Genomic DNA, 17,707 nt, shown 5'->3' with positions numbered 1-17,707 from the left:
GCCTGATTAAAATAAATGGGAATAAGGCTTGTAGCTCAAGCCTTTCATGCAACCCAAGTCAAGAAAATACTTTTGATTTAGCACTAAGCCATCTATTTTAAAAGCTTTGAACAACAGCTCTGATGTATCTGACCTTGAAGAAGTGTGTTATTTATTGTACCATCAGCCAAAAAGGTTTGAATTCCTATGAAGGCTCTGCAGGGTGATTTCTTAGGAAATTTATAGCAATGGAAGCAAAAAATAAAAATAAGAAAGAAAACACAATTCCGATGAGGAAATAAGTAGATCCAGACCTGCATTTTTTTAAATGTGTGTCTTTCCCCTCTTCTTCTGTGACTCCACTGCTGCCTGACAGACTGATAGGTGGTTCAGGAAGCTGTGATGAAGGCCAGTTTGTATGGCTCTGGGACTCCTGGCCACGTCAGATAACGTCACTGGATGCCTGAGCCAAATTTAGTTGTGGTACTGGCAATGCTCTTCTGCCCATAGTCTGGCTGCATTCATCCCTGTTTCTGTGTCTGTGGGGTCATGACCTTTTGCTCTTTTCAACCTGATGAGCATGACTGATGAAAGAGCAAGGGGAAGGGGTTTTTAAAGAGATGGGTGACTACAGCTGGAGCACTCTAACAAAAACCTGGAGAATTTGAAGACCTCTCTGAGGGCAGTAGTGGGACAGATGCTATAGTAGGAATGTATTGAACTAGTCAGGTCAAGTTATGCTGTCAGAGAAAATAAGTACCTAATGCTTTTCCTCATATAACACCGTGAATGTTCATGTTTCCATAGTTTCGTATTTTTCTGTAACTGCATATACTTATACCTCCTTGGCAATAATAAATACTGTTCTTGTTATGTCCGCAGCTATGAGGCCTAGGACTGACATTTTGGTTGAACTTCAAACTCCTCCAGGCACTGGGCCTGCTTGTGGCTTGCTTCATTTTAGTGTATTAAATGTAAGAGAAATCAAGTAGTAAAAGCTAGAAATATCTGAGCACCTGATTTTCCCCATTTGGCACTTAAACACTTCCTAGTTTCTGTAGGACTTTAGTTCTCTCTTTTTGAGACATGAAGATGGCCACCTACAGGGCTGGAAGAGGGCCATGTCCTCAGGAAATGCAGCTCCTCTTTAATGGGGAGCCAAGGAGCTCTTCTTTCATATAGTTATGAAAAGTTTCTTTTCAGAAAGTGTTTGTGAGGTCTTGGCACAGGCTACCACAGGAGATGGTGGAGTCACTGTCCCTGGTGATGTTCAAGAACTGTGTGGATGTGCCACTGAGGCACTGAGGGACATCATTAGTGGGCATAGTGAGGCTAGGTCAGTGATGATCTTAGTAGTCTTTTCCAATGTTAATGATAGAGTACCTGTATTTTTCTGCCAGTTTTTGTGCCCATCCCCCCCCCCCCCCCCCCCACACACACACACACACACCTGCAATGGGTGCTTCAGCCTTCCTGTTGAGGGCATCATGGCCCAAAAGCCAGCACAGTCCTGACATGGTGCTCAGGGAATTGCTCAAAGCCAGCCTGGATAAATTTGGGTACAGGTGTACAAAGGAGCAGCGGGTTGAAATAGGGAAAAAGAAGAGGTTTATAATAAGAGGAAAGCAAGAGGGATGAATCTTTAGATGAGCAGCAATGCACACTCTCTTTTCATGCCCTGCTTATAAAAGTAGTGATCTTCTGGTGGGAGACTGGGACAGGTCAGAAGCTAGCCAATGAGTGAATTTCATAATAAACTTGTGCAAAAGTCTGCGGTGCCAAAACTCCCTGCAACAAGGATACTGCAGAACAGTTTTAACAACATATCCCAAACTTCCTGAGGTTGTTTATACCATACCTCAGACTGATGAAAAGCTTTTTCTTACTTGTGGACTAATGCAAAATACCTTGTAGCTAGTGCTAAAAAGATCTGGGGGTAGCACATAACACATGGTTTCTAAGCTAAGAACAGAAGAACTGGTTATATATCTCAAGAAAAAAAAAGCCACTCGCATAATTACAAGATTTGGGTTTTTTTTCCAAAGCCTTTCCTTCTATAAATTAACATCCCAAACAGGAGATTAACTGTTATTTTTAGAGCAATGTTATAGTGTAGATGTGTCTCTGCAGCTTTTTCTCAGACTCAGAGGACTGATGAAGAGATGTGAAACATCACATGAGAATCATTAGTCTGACCAGAAACAGGACCACATTCACTTCTGCACCTCAGATGCATGCTCACACGAACCCCACTGACAGTGGTACAACACTCAAGAGTTACAAGGATGAATCACACCCGAAGTCATTACAGATTGAAACTAGTTACTAATGAATGGCTTGTTTGGTGAGCCATATGAAAAAATATGGTGTTTTCAGTACAAATCCCAGAAGACAGATGTCCACATTTCAGAAATTGCTTCCAAACTGGCACTACTTGGCACTCTCATAAGAGATGGGGGTGGGGGGGAAAGGATTTAAAAGAACACTCTTAATCTAAAAACATATTTGTGTCTGAACTATATTTACTGCTGTGGTCTGTGAACATTTGAATGAAGGACCTGATTCTGCAGTAGTTTTGTTGATTGTAGCTATCTCTGACCTCAGAATTCTTTAGCACTTCTTCTCACCTGAGCAGATAAAAGCCACAAAGGCATCTATTTCTAGATCATCCCTTTCTATTGGATGTTGCACACCCTCTACAAAATCATTTCCTTTATTTGTTTTCAGCTCTTCTGATCTACTGAAACCCCAAAGGCTGCCACATTAGAAACTTGCTACAGAGGTTTTAAGATCTCCACTGCAGGTGTAGGCTTCTTTTCACCACCCTTTCACATAGCCCAGAGATAGAGAAGTCTCTATGCCCAAAGGAAAACCTCATAGTGCTGTGGGCTTGGCATGTCTTAAGGCCAAAGGAAATGCCAGTTCTGACCTGCTTTCTCCTGTACAAAGAGGTTTATGCCTGCATCCTTACCCAGAAGATTGGCCACAGCCTTGTAAAATGTTGTGTGGTACAGAAAGGCTTCTGCAGGCTCTCCTTTTGATCCAGCTTTGTTCTGTGCTGCTTTCAAACACAGATTGCTCTAGGGAGAACACTGCAGCAATCAGGGCTCCCAGGTGGGAGCTGGGACACAGGGGACCATCAGCTGTCATAAATATTTAATATTTGCATGCAGAGTGTAACAGCTTCAGCAAGGAAGGCTCTGCACCTGCCAGAAAACGTGGCTACAAGCAGATGGAGGTATTCAAGATGCCTCTCCCAAACCTTCAGCACATGCTTTAGTCGGTCTGTACATTCAGCCCAATTAGTGAGCAGGGCCAAACCAACCACGGACATAGTGTACTCACTCTACACAACTGATTGAAGCAAAGGCAGCATCCTCACCAGGGATCACCAGTTTGTCCCGCTGCTGCTCACAGCCCTACAGGCAGCGCCCATGTTTCACAACAGCCACTGTCTTCTGCTGTCAGTGTGCATCCTTTAGACACCAGCAGGAAATAAAGCACAAAGCTGGAGACAGGAAATTGTCTAATGACAGATATTGGCAAAGACAGGTGTAATCCTCAAGCTACCTTTAACTCCTTTCAGGAAATAAGCAGTATCGTTTTGACAGCATCCCTCTAGCATACAAAGCTGCAGAGCCCCATGATAGGGCGTGGTCCTCCTGGAGAGAGCAAGGAGACCCAGTCCCATGCTGTTGCAAAATGGAAAGTTCCAGCCTTATCACAGCTCAGGTGGCCATTTTTTGTACAATTAGTCTAGAAAAGTATGTTTTAAATTCAATTTTCAGTGTCATTTAACATCATTGTTAAATGGCAGGTAGGGTGTGGTACAAACCGAAGCAAGTGTATTAGTATCTTCTCTTGGTTTGGCAGCTGCTGTTTGGCATCAACTTTGCCATTTCCTTCCCATCAGCAGCTCCTTCACTGCAGACTTTGGGTCAGGATTGACTTTAGTTCATTTCCAACATCTTCTGCACCTAGAGATTCATCTCCACTCTTTTACTACCTCTTCTAATTAGCTGTTCTCTATTCCTCTTTTTATTTATTCTTTATTTATTTCCAAGAAACAAATAGTGAAAGCAACCATAAAACTGGAAGCACCAAATTTAAGTCAGGAAGGACTTGTGCCCTGGGAAGAACTTGAAGTCCCACTCGAATGCTGATCTTCAGCCTCTCCCCAGCTGTGTGCTCACACACACATGTATAACCCACTGGGAAATGACAAGGAGCAGCAAGAGGAAATGGACTTCAGAGATACAAAATGCTCCATTCTGCCTCCCAAGGAATGGATGAGGTGGAAGAGGAAGTGCCAGATCCCAAACAGACCCCATATGTACACCTGTGATTGTGTACACACAGATCTTTGAACCTGTAGGAGACAAAAAGCAGATGAGAAGCTCAACTCGATAAGACGGCCTGGATATTTACATTATTGCATGCTAATGATGGTACATGAGCCAGAATATAAACCTGGTCTCTGTGAAAATGGGGGAGATCAGTAGGAGTTGTTTCCCTGTTTTATGGATGTGAATCATTAAGACTGAAGGCAGTGCCCAGGTCTCTTTTGCATATAACCCTTGAACTTTCCTTCTGAATTAGACTAATTACTGCTAATTATTAAAGACTATTATCCAGGCAAAATATAGGATTGTTTAGCAACACACCTTAAAGAGTTACTACCAGACTAAAAAAAGATGAAAGAAATGAATTTTTTTTCCTGCCAAAGCATATAGCTGTGCACACAATGATACTAAATCATCGGATTGCTGGTATTTTTCCCAGAGAATGAGGTCTTAGAGAAGGGGTCCCTAATCTCCTATGAACTCCTGTGGAACTGCTGTGCTGGCAGAGGAGTTGGATTGCCAGGGTGATGTGCTGCTTCACTCTGCTCTCTGGGTGATACAGCCCCAGCTTCTGGAATCAAAGCATTTTCACTTCCATTCACACACAGTGTGTTTCTCACTCTCTTGGTTGCAAATCAACATAGTAACATGAAGCAAACACAACCCAAAAACTGGCCATGTGGAACTGAAAGAATCCAGCATGTTCTATGTCGTTGTTAGGTCATGCCTTGGAAGATCAGTCCACACTGGAAGCTAAGAGAGAAATGGACTCTCATATAAAAAGAACTGCAGAATGGTAGATTTGGGATCTGGAGATGGTAGCAGGGTGCAGGTGCATATTGCTTTTATCATGCTGTTTTTTCTGAGTTTTTTTATTTCTCTTTTCCAATGGGTAGCCCTTATATAAAACACTTCTATTTTAAAGAGGGGACCTATCTGTGTTTCTGAACACTCACTCACTTGCGCATCACTTCAAAATCTGTAGGTTCCAAACCTAAGACCAAGCTGTGATTCCAAACATTGCAGTGAGCACAGAGCAAAGCCTCGGTGTCTGTCAGAGCGATATGAATGAGTCACAGCACCTGCAGGGACGGAAGAGGAGTCAGACTGATTTTCCAAAGTACTGACCACTGACATACCACGAGGATGATGCAGCCTTCAGTGCTTCATTGAGGGGAAGGACAAGAGAGGAGAAGGACACAACTTTTCATGTTTTCCCTACTTATATGTTCGCGTAGTTAAAAGGAAGGGAAGAAGGGAATGTAATTATTTATCAGCCGCCACTTTCAGTTTGTTGCATACTAAAGGACCTTTCTGCCACTCTCTTTACAAAAAAAGAAATAAGTGATCTTGTTGAATTCTAATCTGGAGCCTTATCCTGGGATAGGACACACTGTTGGGAGAACACAGATATCACAATCACTGCACAGGTAGATCCTGCTCCTCCTGCTTCCCCAGGGCCCTTGTATTACCTCACATCTTTTGCTTCTACTGCTCCATCCAATGCAATAGCTTCAAATTCCATAAAAATAGTTCCTCAGGAAATAAAATGCACCTTTTAGAAAGACGTGAGTGGATACATGGTTATACATCTATGTATTCTTCAGAATCTATCCTACTGGATGACTTAGAACACAAACTGCATGCAAAGGTTGATATGCTGACACCACATGTCTAGATTTTAGGCAAAATTTCAGCAAATCATTTTGACTCGCTCACACTGATATATTGAAAAGTTTGGGAGGTGTGTAACTTTTGCAATAAAGTAATATTTTCTTTTGCTTTTTAGTTCATCCTCTGAGCACTTTCAATCACAGAAATGCTAAAGCTGGAAAAAATCAGAAGGTTATTGAAAAAGGCATGTCTTCAAGACTCTATGAAAATGATTGGATCTCAGCTCAGGCTCTGGGTCACATAAGACTTTCTGGTGGGTATTTTAAGGAAATGGAAAACAATCAAAAAGATGCAGTTATCTTCACTGCAGAGGACAACAAATATCTGGAATGCTTGACCATTCAAAGAGCAAAGAAGATACAGGTACATACACGCTTTCAGAAATGTAACTATCTAATCTCAGCGCATCGTCTTACTTTAGTTTTGACAACATAAGAATGAAATAAAATCATAATTTGTTGGTATTTTAGCTGCTTCATGTCTATGTGACATAAAACTAGCCAAATGGGAGAAGGAGTGAGTGTTTTTTTGGGTGTTGATAGGACAATAAGTTGTCAGCTGTTCAGCCCAGTTTGCCAACAGAAATAATGGATTCTCCATTGCCGTTGCCACCTGACAGCTGTTTGGCTTATGTGTAATGGGGCAGTGGACTAATCTGATATTTTTAGACTACCCATCATTTTTATTTCCATACAGGACCATAAAATCCCTCGGACTGCTTCCTAGAAGAGGTATCAATGCACAAATCCCAACAAGAGTGTCTTTAGACACATCTAGGACTGAGCAAGATCAAAACAGAACAAAATACCCTCTGAGTCCTCTCAGTGCAGGGCTCAGACAAAGTGGAAGCTTTGACAGTTTTCTGAAGTTCTGGTGGTTTCTTCAAGATGAAATGCTTAGCTGTCCCTTTGTACTTCTACGCTGTCAAGGAGTGTCCCTGTTTAAGCAACCTCTGGCAGCTGTTCCTACCACCAGTCCCTGCAGTGATATGGGCTCAATCCTGGCACAAGGTGTCAAAGCAGACAAGCAGCTCCCAGCAGGAGAAGGGAAAGAGGGATCTTTTCTGGAAAGAGGGGCCAAGAGTGGATTTCATTAGGATAAATAAATTAATAAATAAATATCCCTCTGCTTACGTTTTCCATAGCGAACATGGCATTTTCAGGAGAAAATCTGAATACCAAAATATTCGAGCCAAAACATGAAGGTTTTAATTTTGGCAGCTTAGGACAGGTTTGGGTTGCTCAGTTTTTGACAGTAAAGCAACATATATTCGCACTATTTTTTTTTTTCTTCTTTTACAGAATGCTGACATTTTCAGACTCATTTTCTTTCAAATGCTGTTTCACTGAACATTTTCAATAACACTTTTCATGGTATTTAATTCTTAGGGCTTCTCACTGTGAGAATAGCCAAGGAACCAGGAAAGGACAGTGAGAATGCATTAGCTCTGCTGATCCTTAGGAGTGACTTCAAGCAGTGCTTGGAAACCTGTGCACCCTGTCTTTGCAACACAGCAGTGGAATAAACCATGCCACAGCATCTCCTCAGCCACCTTGCAGCCAGAGAGCCTCTCCCACACAGTCCAGGGGATGAGAATAGGGGATTGGTGTAATGAATGTCCTCCATCTGTTATTCATGTGGGCACAGTTGCCCAGAGAGGTTGTGGATGCCCCATCCCTGGAGGCTCTCAAGGCCAAGTTGGATGTGATTCTGGGTAGCCTGATCTGTTGGGTGGCAGTCCTATACATGGTAGGGGATTGGAACTGGTTGGGCTTTGAGGTCCCTTCCAACCCAAGCCATTCTATGATTCTGTTATTACTGCATTTGCACATGTGAAAGACAAACACCAAGCAGAATCCCTCCTGCTCTGCTCAATGCAAATGGATGGCACAGCTCGGAAAAGACCGAGGGGCTCCTAGGAAAAAAAGAGAAAACCTTCACATTTCACTGAGTTCACTCAGGGTCAGGATGTCATACCATATTTTTGGCTACAGGCACTTTTCCTCCTCCGCTAACTTCCAGCTAGAGGAGCTCTTGTTGCATATACAGAGCATTAGAGTATTATACACGTGTAGCCAAAACTGCCAAAGATAGCAATGAGGAACTAAACTGAAAGTGATGGCAATGTGTTGACGAAATCCCTCTCCCCCGCTCATCCAGCCAGACTCTGAAGGATGGCTAACGGGTTTCTGAGCTCCTCTGAGCAAACAGCGTGGAAATGTAAGTTGTGGTTTGGTTTATGCCCAGAGTGTTGAACTAATAGCACTTGTCTCACATGTAAGCAGCTGCAAAACCTGATATTTACACAAGGATTCACAGAGATGAGAAAAGACTGCTTTTATTTTCTAGATGACAGCCTCTGGTTCAAACAGGAATTAATTTGGGAAAACCCTCTGGTCTGTGTCGTAGAGAATGCCAGGTTAAATGATGACAGCAGACTCCTTTTTTTTTTATCATGGAAGATTGGCTTTTAAGTATTGCCATCATTCCCACATCAAGACAGGGGCAATCTTACCTACCAAGGCACCCATCATTTTGCATTCCAAGTAGACTGTGAGCAAAATAAAACTCTACCATTTAAAGCCATCAATCAAATTGCTCACCAACACTTGTATAAATACAAGCACACCCAAACACACTTACTAGTAGTTGCCACATTTTCACAGAGCTATCACCGATAGTACATCCGTACTTGGCTTACCTTCAGCAAGGTGGCTCTGACTTCAAAGCTTATAACTTACTTTAAATCAGCATTTCTGAGATTCAAGCATCAGCTGACACACACTGCTGCTGGCTCTTGTCTCAGACACCCGGACGTAAGTGCACAGTGTAGTCTTTCAAGTCAAAATGTGAAAACAAAATGTTCTGACGGTCCAATGATGTCTTATATTAGATCATCTAGTGCAGCTGAGAAGTACAGTTCAGCTTCAGATACCAAATCTGACCTCAAGTTCTAACGTGAGTTATTTCTGAATCTTTTTCAGCTACATCGGCTGGTCTGCCAAACCACATCCCTGTTCTTACAAACCTTACATCCCTTCCATGGAGAAATGATGGAGCAGGTGAAGCTCCTGCTGGTGGAATGCAGCACTGCTAGTGGCAGGCAGGATACTGAAATGTGTGATACATGAGATTGCTGCTGGATTTGGAATAGTTTGTAAACGCAATAAAAATTAGAACCTGGACTCCTGCTGGGAGTTTGGAGGTTTTGGCTCCATGCATTACAATGGTTCCAGCAATATATTTTTATATTTACAGTGAGATAGCATGGCAGCAGCCAGTAAAGCTTCCAGCTTTGCTGAGTTTGGTCTTTATGCTGTAGCATAAAATGAGTAACTATGGCCAAATATATACCTGGCAACTTCTCTGTCTACCATTATTCAGTTCCAGTTTTTCTTGGTACAAGTAAACTTGAGCATGTGTTTTATTCTTAGACATGAGCATCTTCCACAGGTCTTAATGCCATGATTATTGTACACAAGTTCAAGGTACTTCCAAATCAGAAATTTGGAGTTCATGAACAACATACGTATTACTTTACCTCCTATTTCCCTAAAGTCGCCAGTTACTCTTTATCTGGAGTGTCAGCATATCTGTGTTTCTGCTGAAACCAAATGAGGAAAAAAAGGTGAGGAAAAGAGGAACTATTAAGCAGATTTTTGTCTGATGCTTCCATCTTGTGGCCAACTCGGAAAAGAAAACTTCTGCTTGCTTTTTCAGTTAAGGTGTTAATTAATGCAAGCAAACATTAAAACTTATACAGGTGTCCCAAACATTTCCTCTAGTTATAGGAAGGGGGGTGAACTACAATCGTGTTTTCCATTTTGAAGGAACTGAATGCTGCCAGAGGAAGGGCTGGGTTCCTTCACCATCACCCACTGTTTTTCATACTCAGGAGAGCTGGCAGTGCCAAAGGGCACAGGGCAGAGACAGGGATGGGCTGATGAGGCCATTGGTGCTGAGCTTACAACCCTTTTCCTTGCTGTGAAACCAGAACTCACATGATGTATAGACTCTCATCCAGCCATTAGCTTAACAAGACAGTCCAGGTCTGCAAGATGGCCTTCCTTCTTCATCATTTGTGAGCATATGAAATGCTTACCTTCCATTTTCTCTGATCTTTCCAGGGGTTATCCCAGTACCAGAAGGTGATGGGATATAGTCTTCTCAATGGGACAGGTGCAAGGTCACCATGCCTTAGGTGCTATCAGAAACAACTCAAGGTGGCTGGACAGCTTGGTTCCATGTGATAAAACTGCTTCTTCCCCTTGGCATGGCTCATAACAAGCAAGAATGTTAGCCAAAGGTCTGCTCACCTGTATATGCTGAATTGTCCTGCCTAGGGCCCACGTATAATGACTGATTTTCCCTTCCCATCCTGGCCAGAAGCCCACCCTATCTGTTGCACAGGGCACAATGCTGCTCTCACCACAGCTCCAGACTCCTAGGCAAATGCCTCCTCCACAAGCCTGCAGGCTCCCTTGGTAGCCAAATACTTGCAGAGGCCTTGAGGAAGGGAGCAGGGTCATAAGCATCTCGGCTGTTGTCTCCAATGCAGTGAGGAATGGGCTATTGTGCAGGATGAGTCTGCTTCAACAGGAGGGTTCCCTGAGTGGACGCACTCACACACATGCAGTCACACTCTGCAGTGGAGAATGCATTCCTGCTCTGCAAAAAGAAAGAGTAAGAGCTGAACCTGAGCTCTGCATCCAGCCGCAAGTTCTTGTGTGGCCCTTAATCATGGCTTGATGATTAATGGATCTGTCACTCCCTGCATGGGTGCTGGCCCTCCAGAAAGCAAGGCTGAGAGGGACAAACACAACAACGCCATGACTGCCTCCATAGCACCTGAAGTGGTGGGAAGGGTTGTATGTCCACATAGCTTTGCAGGAGAAGGAAACCTCTCTGGGAAGAGTGCAAAGGAGAGGAAACCTGCCATAATTCTTACCTAAGACAAGAGCCCAGGCTGCTGAACCCTGACTGATGCAAGGAGGAGTTTTGCATTGTAAAGAAGTGGTTAAGAATGAGATGTTAGATGGAAGATTCACCCCAAAAATGTTAAAATGAAAGTGAATACTCTCTGGACAGGAGGTTGCTAACCTTCCCATTCACAAGATTTTCCCACAACAAGGATTTCTCACTTTCCATCTGACAATTTTTATACTGTTTTCAGACTGATATTATTTAATTCTTCTCAAGTTCACATTCAGTCATATAAGCTACTGTGGGAGTACAGCATCATAGAGCAAAGTCTGGTTTGGTTCATAAAGAAGCTCAGTTCAGCACAGATTTAAAACAAATACCTGCATCTATGTCCAGAAGAAGAGAAACCATGGCAATTTGAAGATGAACGTATCCATCCTCCATGTTCATCAAGAGCTAAAGACTAAAGGCTGACATAAGGCAGCTTTAGTCCCCTATTAAAAACAACCTTTGCATAAAACCACTTACTGTGCACCTGTATCAGAAGAAGCAGAGCATATATAGAAGATACATGACACAGTGCTGCTTTCTGCATCCCACGCACCCCTTTACCCAGCACGTGCAGACAGGCAGCATTGAACCTACCAGTACATCTGCCAGTGCTGAAACCAGAAGGATTTTATCTTTTGTGGGGAGCTCAGACGTCGGTCACTGGAGCACTAAACCTACCACAGCCTGGGGTCAAAGGAGCTTCACACAGACAGAATTCACCGGTTAAATTACCTTCTCATTGGCAGTTCCTCACTGTGCACAGCAGAAGGGCTCAGGGAACTGTCTTTGCTGCCCAATGCCCAAAATCTCAGTCAGGAAAAAAAAAAATCAAGCAAGACTGATCCCTTATAACAATCTTTCAATAAGTGAGTATAGACCCCTCACATATCCTTAAATTATATATCATTTATTGAAATATAGAGATCTTTATTTACAGGATTTGATTTTTCAAAGACAAAATATCAACAGGGGCATTATGTAATACATTTTGTGCCTACCATCACCAGGGCTAGCTTGCCCTTCTTCAAATATTTCACAACAACCACCATTTTGGAAACACTTCCTTTTTTATTATTCTAAAATATAACTTCTGGACATTCAAAGTGCAACAGTTAACGTGCCTGTGGAATATATCACAGTAAAAAAAAAAATATAAACAAAGGCAGTGATATAGCTGTCATAAATGTTTTGGCAGTATTCTAAAAGTCTATATAAAAATACTTATATACATATTGATGTATAACATCACCATATCTCACGTCCTTCACCATGTAATAGGACCATTTTGTACAAGCTGCAGACCACACTGTAAGGAATTGGTTGGCCATTTCAAATCTAATGCTGTGATAGGCTAACACTGATTGTCATTATAAGATTACCTTAGAGTGAGATTTGGGAATATCTTTTCCAGTGGCTTCTCAAAAATTAAGCCATAAAGTGTTGGTAATACTGAAAATATTGTAAAACTAAAGGAATCATCTCCTCCCACTTCTCCCTCTCTAATAGATCCCACTCTGCCTCTGCCTCTCATTCCAGTTTATAGGCAAGTTTATTGGATTCCACTCTGAAATGAGCTGGGTTTGGCTAGACTCTTGCCACAGGTAAAATTAATGTATACAAACACTCATGAACGGATAGAAAATTAACTCTACCATTCATCATAAAGTGAGCAGGCTCTGGTTCACATCCACTATTTTGATCTAGCCCCAGTGTATGTTGTGCAATACAGAATGAAATCAGTGAGAGGAAGGGGAGACCGTGGGAAAATGTCCTTGTATTCCAGTAACTGGTATAGTAGAACATGCCAGGCCTGATTTTCAAACCCCGAAGAACACTGGGCCATGTGCAAAAGTGCAGGTGAAATCACTTGCCTAATTTGAGCATGCAGTTGTAATGACTACACATGCAAATTAAGGCATGTGCGGTCCCAAATGGCCATTCAGATATCTGGGATATCCAATAGACAATTTGTGTTTCCTCAATTTATAGTTCATAACTGGAGGGGGACTTTACATCATCTTGTGTGTCCAGGCTATATCAAGAGTCTTTATATTTCACAGTTGTCCCCATGCGGAGCTCAGAAAGACACTTGGTATTGGTCTGTTGACTGCAGAGAAAGGAGGACATGTCATTGCTCATGGTTTGTTATGATTGTCAAACATCACCAGGGCTGAAAATGCAGGTGCCTCACTTCAGGTCACGTTTCCACATCTGCAGGACATCTGTATGTGGCCACAACCAGATGATATTTTTGAAACTCAGAGACAAAATTATTTGCCTGTAGAAATGACAATATTGCATTTATTTTTCTTCAATCCACAGCCATCCACAAATGACGTGATGGGGAATTGTGTAGCTTTCCTTAGGGCCATTTCAAGGTAATGCTTAGTTTGTTATTCAGATCCAGGTAGCGTGTGTTGTCAATTGCTGTTGGTCCATCTTTCATACTTCCTAGGAAAAGTACTGCAACGCAGAGATGAGTTTGTACCACATTTGCATTGGTTCTGCCATGCCAGATGCTGAGTGCGTCCTGTGAGGCACTCATCGCACTGAATTAGAGTTAGGTTTGAAAGATGAGCACCAGAAAGGATGGGGCCCTTTGCAGTGATGTACCTTTCTTTCACATGTAAGTCTTCCAAAACATAAAATATCAATAACACTGTACAGTGATAGCAGTAATCATAATACTTTGCTCTTGTAAGTGGTGTCAAAAAATAACTATTGCAGGCTGAGATTCTCATGCACCTTCATCCAGAAAGCACACTTGAAGGCAATTATTATTTGTAGTTAGAGTCTGCAAAGATAATAGTCGGTTTTCTGCTTCTGTTTAAACTTCAGAATTAAGACAAGGATATTTGTTGCAGAACTATTTCTGCTTTTATCATCTGGAGTTCAAGTCTGGGCGAGGTGTCTTTTTTCCTTGAGCTGTTCAAAAATAAAACTGATTTTTCATACCTAATCCTGGAATAAGATTTCTTTTGAGAAACTATGAAACACTAACAATGGGATGTTGCTGGTTGTTTATCATAATCTTTCACTCTCCAAAATTTTGGAAATCTGGCATAAATCTAAATTAAAAAAAATAAATTTTTTGAATGCTTAGAAGTTCATTTAATTGGAGGACAATAATTGCTTCTAGTACAGCTGATTAGAAAAGCTGCTCAATTCAAAATAGAAAACTAAATCTTAGCATATTACAGGATGCAACTTCTCCATACTGTAGAAGTTTTAGCTAGTCAGAGCAATTATCATACTACATAGGGCCTAATAAAGGTTGTTTCATCAAATTTTCAGGTCATGATTTTTTTCCTTGTAGTTAATAATATTTCTTGAGACTGCTTTTACTGAAGGACAGTGAATTATAAAATATAGGCTTAGTGTTACGGAAAACAGTAGTAGTATTATCATGAAAACAGCTATCTTCTATAGTTAATAAAAGACTTACTAGGTTTCTAACACCTATTATAGACTGGTTTTTATTATTATTATTATTATTATTCCCCTTGCATTAATGTTAAAAAGTAACATGTTTTGTAGTACCGGTCAGTTTTTTGTGGTTTCAGACCTTCTTGGTCCAAAAGTGGTTTTCGCATGTTCTTCAATTCACATGATAGTTCAACAGCAGCTGACACTGAGATTGAGGGAAGAAGTGCACAAAATTCATGGGTGATCTCTTCTAAAATCCATGGAGTGTATTCAATGTGCACCTCAAAAGATCCTTGAGCTGATAGTTATTTACATAATTACAATGATGAAGTATTGCTGCAGTGGAAATTCTATCCATCAAAGTCATAGGAATGCCCTTGGAACACAAAATTGGTCTGTTTACGGCCTTTCCATCGTCCTCTACCAGCTGGAATGGCAAACAACACTGAGATGCTCATAAAGTACTGCAAGAAGCAACACTAACAAAATCCATCTTTGACAGTTCTCTCTCTTTCATTCTCAGGCTGATTCCTTTGCCCATCACTGGGCATCCCTCTGTACAAATCCATCTTCTCTTCACATCCTTGACATTGCAATGAAGTGGTTTTCTCTGTGTAACAGAAGTCTGTAGACAGCACAGTAAGCTTCCCCGTGTGCAGTTAGAAGGTGTCTGGGATTACAGAAAGCTGTCCTCTACCAGATCCGAGGAGTCAATCCCGATGTCATCCATCATGTCAATGTCCTCAATGGTCTCATCCTCTCTCTTGATAAAAGTAGAGCTACTGGAACCAGTTTCAATGGCGCTTTCTTCAGAAGTCTGGGAACTGGAAGAGACAAAGATCTCAGAGCTAAAATACACATTAAAAGGCACCATGTACCCCAATTTATGAATTGAACTGAACACCACATCTACACGTGCTTTCTAATGCATGACATAATCTTACTCTGACCACGTTTCCTAGGATGCAATACATCTTATATCTCAAGAGCAATGAACCGCCTTGAAATTCAAAGGAGGAAGTTGTTCATATGTACCTCTAAACACTTTCTGACTAATTAAAAGAATATAATTATGACAATGCTGGGACAGTAGACTAGGTTGGGTGACAACAGATAATAATAAAAGCAATAGACAGTAAGATAGTATGAAGAACTACAGATAGAGATAATAAATCTTAATCTGGTCAGTTTTCCTTAGGAACATAATTTGTCCCACTATTCAAAATAGTGCAAAAAATTTCCAGTGTGTTCATTGCTGACAAAAATGCACAGCTAATGGTGATGACTACGCTGAAAAACAGTGTTTTGTAGCTGAAAATGTCCTGTATCAAGTAGTGATACTGTTCTCTCTGTATCTATTGTTGTTTCTATGGGAAATAAATAGGAGACATTACTTTTGGAGTGACCTACATATAATGATGCTGAAAAGGAAGCACTGAATTAAGCCACTGCCATTTACAGCAGAGGTTATATAGAGTTGTGCTTTGGTGGAATCATTCATATAAGCTGATAAGGAAGCAATACAAATTTCTGGATATACTGTTATGAAGAAATATTATAGATGATAATGAAAAAAAAACCTATCCCGAATTCTAAAGCTGGTGAACAAATCAGTCCCTTGAGACTTGAATCACGGAAACACAGAATCACAGAATTGCTCAGGTTGGAAAAGACTTTAAAGATCGTGGAGTCCAACCACAACCTAACCATACAACCCTAACAACCCTCCACTAAATCATGTCCCTGAGCACCACAACCAAATGGTTTTTAGAAACATCCATGGATGGTGACTCAACCACCTCCCTGGGGAGCCTATTCCAGTGCTTAACCACCCTTTCTGTAAAGAAGTTTTTCCTGATATCCAACCTAAATCTCCCCAGGTTCAAAGTCATTGAGCTGTAGAGGCAAATGTGATGTAAAATGTGATGTAAAAAGTGCCAGCTGAGCCATCAGACAGTTGCGATGACTTGGCCAAGTTAGCAGTTGCCTTCCTCTGGCAGACACAGAGGAGCCAAAATAAGGCATTTCACATTGGAAACATTATGGTCAGTAATACTGCCACACTGCACAGAACCTTCCTAATGCATAGCTCCAACAAAGCCTAGGAAATGAATTGTGAAGTAGGATTCTAAAAAGTACTAATGCATATCACCAAATGCAACCCAGAAAGGGGACTATGGGCTACCTGATTTGTAAGGTACCCACCTGTGCCTGTTCCTTTTTCCAAGCTCATCTTCAGAAACAGGGTCAATGTCAGGCAGGGGGATGATGTACCCACTGTCAGCACTCAGCCTCTGCTCATCAAATCCGCTCTCTCTATCCTTTAACTTGTCTTCATTCTTGTAGGTGACACCGATGTAAGTGTTGTCACAGTCCCCTCTCATTCGAGTGACAGCTGGGTGATCACTTTTCAGGAAGTCCAGGTGGATCTTCTCATAGCTCTGAAAACATTCAATTCAACAACCTCATTAGATGTTATTCACTAAGACCACCTTTCTTCAGCTGAGTAGCTATGATTCATTAACCCCCAGAACATTTGCTCAGTGAGTCCACAACACTGGATGTAAAAGCCCAGCACCACCAAGTGGCTGAGAGTTGGTTTTAGAAGATACAGGAGTGAGTGTGGCAGCACAGAGCAGACGAGAGAGAAGGAAGGGCAGACTGGGAAATGGAACACCAAATGATGGAGCAGGCAAAGCTTTTCCAGAAGCAGTAGGAATTGGAATCCAAACTCAAACTTCTGTGGGAAGAGGAAGGGAGAGAAATTCTACATATGGGCAATACACAGTTCCTTTTCTGGAATACTTTCACTGCCTAAAAAATTCTGTGAAAATATATATTAAAAAAATATGCTCTGCTAGAAACCTGAAGTTTGTAGAGTATCACTGGAAGCAGAGAGTTCTGCTTCCCAGCTAAAACTGCAAAATTGCTTTTCTCAATAACCTCAGCTTCCTTTCCGCAGAACATGTGATGTCACAGCCTGCATCGTGTAACTCATACAGGTTAGGATGTGTCAGTTCAGTGTTCATGGCTCTGATGGCTGGAGCAACAGTCACATTTCCCTCTAAAAACATATGCACAAAATACAGACCTTTTTGTACTCTCCAGGCAACAAGTTCTCCACAATTTCACTCAAATGATAAAATGAAGGTCTTTTCTCTGGTTCACTGTTCCAGCACTTTACCATGATCTCATACCTACAGATAAGACAGAAAACAATTTAATCAACTGGGAAGGAAAACAAGCTATCAGGCAAAAACAAACGCCAAAATTGTCCAGAGGCTGGCCAGGCATGGGAAAGCCAAATATGC

General features: G+C 41.6%; 1 protein-coding gene across 1 annotated transcript in view; it reads right to left on the bottom strand.

Annotated features, from left to right (window-relative positions):
- Window positions 1-11,857: 11,857 nt before the first annotated feature.
- PDGFRA (platelet derived growth factor receptor alpha) overlaps window positions 11,858-17,707 on the bottom strand; it is a 34,617-nt gene continuing 28,767 nt past the window's right edge. The window contains exons 21-23 of the mRNA XM_072335663.1: window positions 17,488-17,593; window positions 16,602-16,837; window positions 11,858-15,220 (exon numbers count right to left, since the gene is read on the bottom strand). Coding sequence (XP_072191764.1) covers window positions 15,073-15,220; window positions 16,602-16,837; window positions 17,488-17,593 — 490 coding nt within the window. The 3' untranslated portion in view covers window positions 11,858-15,072. The remainder of the gene's footprint in view (window positions 15,221-16,601; window positions 16,838-17,487; window positions 17,594-17,707) is intronic.

Source organism: Excalfactoria chinensis, chromosome 4 (assembly GCF_039878825.1).
Source record: "Excalfactoria chinensis isolate bCotChi1 chromosome 4, bCotChi1.hap2, whole genome shotgun sequence".
NCBI lineage: Eukaryota > Metazoa > Chordata > Aves > Galliformes > Phasianidae > Excalfactoria > Excalfactoria chinensis.
Note: the sequence above shows the minus strand (reverse complement) of the source record. Positions and strands in the feature narration are given on the sequence as shown.